Source organism: Henckelia pumila, chromosome 2 (assembly GCF_033568475.1).
Source record: "Henckelia pumila isolate YLH828 chromosome 2, ASM3356847v2, whole genome shotgun sequence".
Classification (NCBI taxonomy): Eukaryota; Viridiplantae; Streptophyta; class Magnoliopsida; order Lamiales; family Gesneriaceae; genus Henckelia; species Henckelia pumila.
Genome location: NC_133121.1, coordinates 141,899,886 through 141,906,798, shown reverse-complemented (window position 1 = coordinate 141,906,798; position 6,913 = coordinate 141,899,886). Strand labels below are relative to the sequence as shown.

Sequence of the window (6,913 nt, the reverse complement as noted above, 5' to 3'; positions counted from 1 at the left end):
CATATACGTATGTGTTATTATTTGCATGCTTTTTCATTTTTTAATTAATTATTAATAACATATATTTTCAATCATAAACTTTCAATAACATTTAGAAGCTGTCAATGTGAATTCATTCATATATATCGCCATATGGAGTCAAATTTCAGTATCCATAAATGAGAAGTCAAGCAGTCAAACTCAAAAACCACCAAAAAAAAAAGATTCGAACTTTGCTAAAAACTCACTTTCAAACAACTTGTGAAGGAACTTGTTTTAATCTTAGTTTGAGTTTTTATATAAATTTTATTATAAAGTTTAATTTTTTGAATGTAATATGAAATTTTGATATTTTTTCAAATGAAAAATTAGTTGGTAGTTGAACTTAAATCTGCCACCATCCTAACCCTGCTCACTAACTATGATTAACTAACTCTAAACAACACCCTTTTAACCTAATTAAACAAAAGATAATAATAATAAATTAAACGGGCTGTTCTATACACATCTTGCCCACAACTTTTGAAGAGAAGGAACCATTTGTTCCTGTAAAAAAAGGAAGATGCTGTAGAAACAGAGTTTTCGGGCCTAGTTCTCCTGCTTTCTTTGATCGAACCCATTCGAGAAATACTCATTTGTGGGGGTACCCACTGCCCAGCCGGGGGCTGCCCAGAAGGCCAGGTTAATTGCATTTCTTTTCTTGCTTTATTTCAGAATTTGGTGGGCCTTCTTGTTTACTTGTATTCTCGTTTTGCAGTTTCTGTCGATGGGTGTTTTCTTGGAATGGATCTGAAAAAGGGTAGGAGAGGAAGAGGAAGTGTCCGAGATTAGTTTGAGTGCATATTACATTTTCTAGTGTGATATCTGGCTTGAGATTTTTTGCAGCAATTGATTTTATGATATAATTCAGAGAATTGAGGATCCAAGATTACTTTTTTTGGGGGTTTGTGCTATAAGGAGTTGATGTAGTGAGATTTTCAGGGAGTATAGTCACCCAGTTTTTACTTTTTTGGGGTCCATTCATTTCCTTAGGTACATGCTTATCAGGGTGGTATAAAGTGATACAGTGCTTTAGGACTCGGGATTGGTTGCTGATGGAGTCAAGAATGGACCAGTATGACATCATGGAGCAGATTGGCCGTGGAGCCTTTGGTGCAGCCATTTTGGCACATCACAAATTGGAAAGAAAAAAGTATGACCTACAATGAAAAAAGTTCATTTTATTCATATCCAGAGATTATGTTGTAGGATTCTTTAATGCGTTTTTCTCATACTTTTTTTCCCCTGTGATTCTTGGGAATGGAACACAGGTACGTGCTTAAGAAAATTCGATTAGCTCGACAAATTGAACGATGCCGGAGATCAGCTCATGAAGAGGTTAACTCATGTTATTGCTTCATTTATGAGGATTGATTGTTTTGTCTAGTAGTTATCTTAATTTCACTTTTTGTTGTGGACCATTGACATCTCTTATGTGCTAAAGCAGTTTGCTTGTTATTAGGTTTAGCTTAACCATTTGGAATCTTTACGAGTTTACTTTTGTATTTATTGCAAAAAAAGCAATTGTTCTAGTAATTTTGTTGTAATAACAATTTATCTCTAGATAAAAAGAATGATCTCTAGATAAAAAGATTGACTCTTAGATTTATTTCATGGTTTCGTATATACTCATCTCTCAAGTTGGAATTTTGCTGCTAATTTCATCTTCTTTATGCAATCGAGTGTTATTAGCATGCATATTGTTCATGGTGTCATAGAATATGACAAAAAATTTAAAGGTTCTTTTATGGCTGTGCAAAATCTAGATGGCATTAATTGCGAGGCTACAACATCCATACATTGTTGAGTTCAAGGAAGCTTGGGTTGAGAAGGTGTGTGTCCTTGAAGCTTCTAACTGCTAGTTCCGTTATAGTTTCTGAATCCTCTTTCATGCAGTAAAAATAGGTTAGATTTATTGTTTTCCTCCTGATCTCTTTGTTTCCGAATCCTGAAGCAGGGTTGCTATGTTTGCATAGTTACTGGGTACTGTGAAGGAGGCGACATGTGAGTTTTGGGTGACAATTTGATTGGGAAGCACTGTTGCTTAGTTTTTATGCTGTTTTCTCATCCTTATGTTTTATGTGCTGCTGATATTTCAGGGCTGAACTAATGAAAAAAGCAAATGGGCAGTACTTCCCTGAGGAGGTTTTGAGTTGTTTACAATGAATAATGTATCTTTTTTTTTTTTGGCCCTGTATCAATGTAACTCTCATTTTTTAATAATAGATGTGATTACACATCTGATATGTTCAGCTAACCATACATTTTCTCATTGGTCGTTACAATAATGTGTTATTCATGTACATGGTGCAGAAACTGTTGAAGTGGTTTACTCAATTGTTATTGGCTGTCGAGTATCTGCATTCCAAATTTGTTCTGCACCGGGACCTCAAAGTAGTAATCTAATTCGATGCAATTTGTGGCCTTAGTTTCTCTGTTATCTTTCATGATTATTCGTATTAATCTTGACAGCACTTTCTTGGCAGTGCTCCAACATCTTTCTCACCAAAGATCAAGACGTCCGTCTTGGTAATTTGGATTTGTTTTTTTTCTTGTGTTTGGATTGAAAAATTTTGCTATTGGTTTGAAACGCTTAATTCTTCATTTATCATTTTGAAACGAGTTCTTTTTTATATAACACCACATGTTTTCAACAAAATGAAAATAATCAATTTCAAATATCTAGGCTACACTAAACATTTCATGTTATTCATATTGATATGCTATGCAGTGAAGGTATCGAATAATTGACCAATCTTTGAATTAAAAAAAGATGTTTGCATATGGCTTAGTATGACATATTCCCTCAGCTTTTAATCCTGTTTTGAGCAGGTGATTTTGGACTTGCTAAAACTTTGAAAGCAGACGATTTGGCTTCTTCGGTAAATACTTCATGCAAACCATTCCCCTGGAAAACTTAATAAATTATTCGTTTGAAGTGGAGCTTCTTGTTCTGCGCAGGTTGTTGGAACTCCCAATTACATGTGTCCAGAACTTCTTGCTGACATTCCTTATGGTTTTAAATCCGATATTTGGTCCCTTGGTATGCCAATGTTCATTTTCTCTTCTTCCATAACATCAAATGAGTCTAACTGAATTCTAAGGCTGTCATTTTACTTCATTAAAAGACAAGTTTTTATTTATTTGTTTTTTTGTGGTAGGATACCGTGCTTGTTCACCACTCATAAGTTTTGTTGGCAATTGTAACTTATGAAATGTTTTTACCCTTAGCTGAATCATCTCGCTGCCCTCAAATATGGCCCTCAAATATGAAGTCCTTTCTGGCATTATTTTCTTTGTAATCAGGTTGCTGCATGTACGAAATGGCTGCTCATCGTCCCGCATTCAAGGCTTTTGTAATCTCACAACCTCTTTTCATTCCTTTTTTCCCTCTGATTTTATTTCTATGTATTTTCCATTTAATTCTTAGTAAATCTGTGAGCTTGATAGCTGAATGCATTATGCATCATATTGCAGGACATGGCTGGCTTAATAAGCAAAATTAACAGATCATCTATGGGCCCTTTGCCTCCCTGTTACTCTCCAGTCTTGTAAGTCAATTTGTTCCGTCTCTGTAAATGGTGATTGTATTAAATCGATATGGTTGAGAAATTTGATTTTTTAGCTCTTCCAAATTTCTAAAAATTCAATTTTCTTTTGATAATAAGTGCTAGAATATGATTAATCAGAGGGAAAATTACATTTCAAATGATATATTAGTTTATAACACTAGTGTACTTTGAAATTCATTTCAGATGTGTTCTATATTACAGGAAAACACTGATCAAAAGCATGCTAAGAAAAAATCCAGAACATCGGTCAAGCGTATGAACCTTCAGATGTTGTTCAAATCGCTGAACTAATTTTTGTAGAAGGTTTAATAATTTTATTTCAAATGTTTATCAGGCATCTGAACTTCTGAAACACCCATATCTCCAGCCCTATGTTGACCAGTATCGTCCATCCTATAACACAGCTGCTGCTGTGTTACCAAAGAAACCTCTTTGTAGATCTCGTGAGGGCAGAAAGAATATGGTTGAGAGCCAGAGCAGCAACAGTTCTTGTAGTGACAGAGACAGCTGGACACCAAGTGAAAGCAATGTGCAAGAAACTGAATCATTGCTGTTGAAAACCAAGGAGCCTGATGATCAGAAGCAACTGCCAGAGGAACGGAGAAATAGTAACGAGTATAAGCAGCCAAGGATTATTAAAACCAATGTGATGGCTTTCAAGGAAGAAAATATCAGAGAAAATAGTTCTCCTATTAGAAGCAGCCATTCAAAGATTAGTGGAGCTAGTAACAGAAGAATTTATGTAGAAGCATCTCCAAGGCTCACCAAACCAGGTAATGTTCGTGCTGGTCTCAAAGCCATAGCAGAGACGCCTCCATCTGCTTCAGTGAATCCAAACTCTGATTCCAATAAGAGAATGCAATTAACAGATGCTATGAAGCAACAGGTAATAAAAGTCCTAATTTTTTTCCTGTAATAAAGTCTGTTTCTGAGCTTGATTTTATGCCAATAACATATCTTTATGTTACTTGTTGCGGAAAACCCCTCGAAGACTAAAGTTAGACACGAAGGAATCCCTCCCCTGGGTCCTATAAAGGCAGTTGCTGAAGATGGATTCTCTTCAAAAACAAGACAAAAAACACCTCCTACCTTGTCTAGAAGGCCTTCGTTTCCGAGAAGAATGAAGCAAGAGGGATGTGAGTTTCCAAATGTCATGGATTATGACATAAAGACCTTTTCTAGTGATAGGCAGGATGCTGAAGCTACCAAACCAGTGACATACAACTGTAATTTACTGGAAATTGGGCAACATCTGAGGAAGCATGAAGGAGTTGGTTCCAATAAAATGCAGACAGATAGCAGCAATTCTGCCTCCTCTTCGGTGTCGTTTCAAGGAGTTGAGGTCTGTGATGGTACGCCAACCCCTTTTATTAGTCTGTCAGATCAGATTTTTCACAATCATGTGCAAGCCACCAATTTGGAAATTTTCAAGTATGATCCCTCTACCTCGGAAAGGTTAGGGAATTACCCTATGGAACAACAAGCAGCTAATTACCAAATCGGTGATCAGCTACGAATTGAAGTTGAAATTACGGAGTCTAAACCAAGCTGCTCCACCTCTTCCTCATCATACTCCGAGGCCTTGGACAATTTCCATAAGGCCAGTCACTGGAATAAATATGACTCTGTCATATGCTATGAAGCAATTCAAAAACACTTGGATGACAATGTTCCGAATGTGAGTGCTTGTGATGAGAAAATGAATTCCGCGATACTGAAAGAGAACTCATTTTCTCTGTCTGAAGATTTACTCCTGTGTGAAGAAGATGCATCCCCACACATCAATCCCAATAATAGGCGTGAATCGTGTGATCTTCCATCCATGGGGGATGACAAGTTCACTGTGAAGGAACTAGTTCACTCAGCAGAAGATTATTCCTCTTTGACCGTCTCTCCTGTCTCACCAATTCAGAAGAATTTGTTTTCAGACAATATCAGAACACTTGTGCAAGAGGCAGTAGTTGAAAAATCAATTCACACACATCTCCCAACTACCTCAGGTGATGTTATACATGATAGTAGTGTGCGAGTAGGGACTGAAGATCCAGTATCTGAAGATGTGGACAAAAACATGAACATCAGGAAGCTGATTCATATGGCCAGGGAAGATTTTGATGTTAATGATACAGCTTCATTTACTTGCACCGACGCTGTGGTTTCCTCCGAAACCACTGCCTCCTCTTCGAATCTATTTGAAAACTGTGTCTCAAAAGAAATAGGTGTGGCAAGTACAAATCCCATTCCTACAGCTCCTAACCGTGATACTTCAAAACCAGAGAATCCCATAGCTCGTACTACACAGGGGGAGACACGAGACAGGGAAGTTTTAGATGTCTCTTCTTTCAGGCAAAGAGCCGATGCTCTCGAAGGTCTACTAGAACTATCTGCTGATTTGCTTCAGCAAAGTAAACTAGAAGAACTTGCTGTGATTTTGAAGCCGTTTGGGAAGGAAAAGGTGTCGCCAAGAGATACCGCAATCTGGTTAGCGAAAAGTCTCAAAGGAATGTTGCTTGACGAAAATGGACGGGCTTCATAGATGCTGCTGTCCATTATGTTTCTCATCTAATTTTTTATGCAACTCTCAATTGCATCAATTGTATAAAAATTATGTTTCAGCTATTTTGTCTACTCCATTTAATGGTTACGAATACTATACCAAATGTGCATGAAATGTGTTATTTTTAAAGAAACTTAAGCTCCATGGTGATCTATCCGACATCCTGATGTATCTGAAATTAATATTTACTGTATACATATTTTCAAGATTTTAGAAAAATCTCAATATCTGAGTGATGATCATGAAACCCGATGATTAAAACATAAAATAGAATAGTATTTATTTTCAACTGGGCGACAAAACTTATTTGTCGGTCTCATGGGGTCTATTATTATTTACATGTTTTCACAAATCTCAGGCATAAAACCTAATTCACCCGTAAACGTTAATATAAATTAAGTTTGAAATGATATTTAATGCAATGTTGACTAGAGTGAGATTTTGAAAAACAGTAATAGAGTATTTTGTGGATTGATAACAAGTTTACTTAATTGTAGAGATCGATTATGTACTAAAGTGTAGAATTTGAAAGAAAATATTTTTGGAAATTTAAATAAAAACATTATATATAGGTAATATTAATTCAATTTATGCAATGTTAATAGAGTTTTGCTATGCTGCCCACCAACCATGAGTGCTTTATATATGATGGGCACAGAAGTGAGTGCTTTATATATGATGGGCACAGAAGTTGGCACGATTGGTAGATACCATAGCAAAACTCAAGTTAATATAATATATATATATATATATATTAAATTAAATT

General features: G+C 36.1%; 1 protein-coding gene across 3 annotated transcripts; it reads left to right on the top strand.

Annotated features, from left to right (window-relative positions):
• The first annotated feature begins 488 nt into the window (after nucleotides 1–488).
• On the top strand, nucleotides 489–6,307 carry LOC140880245 (serine/threonine-protein kinase Nek5-like). 3 transcript variants are annotated; one of them, XM_073284532.1, is made up of 15 exons: nucleotides 489–660; nucleotides 737–1,171; nucleotides 1,290–1,356; nucleotides 1,785–1,850; nucleotides 1,976–2,022; nucleotides 2,118–2,163; nucleotides 2,332–2,412; nucleotides 2,505–2,547; nucleotides 2,851–2,900; nucleotides 2,980–3,061; nucleotides 3,325–3,374; nucleotides 3,496–3,569; nucleotides 3,792–3,843; nucleotides 3,925–4,476; nucleotides 4,582–6,307. In XM_073284532.1, the coding sequence occupies exons 2-15, from the start codon at nucleotides 1,074–1,076 to the stop codon at nucleotides 6,124–6,126; spliced, it is 2,853 nt and encodes a 950-aa protein (XP_073140633.1). In that variant the 5' UTR covers nucleotides 489–660; nucleotides 737–1,073; the 3' UTR covers nucleotides 6,127–6,307. The 3 variants fall into 3 exon arrangements, with proteins under 3 accessions (XP_073140633.1, XP_073140631.1, XP_073140634.1); XM_073284530.1 differs by having other exon boundaries at nucleotides 1,973–2,022; XM_073284533.1 differs by lacking the exons at nucleotides 489–660; nucleotides 737–1,171; nucleotides 1,290–1,356 and having other exon boundaries at nucleotides 1,803–1,850; nucleotides 2,118–2,189.
• Nucleotides 6,308–6,913: the final 606 nt, after the last annotated feature.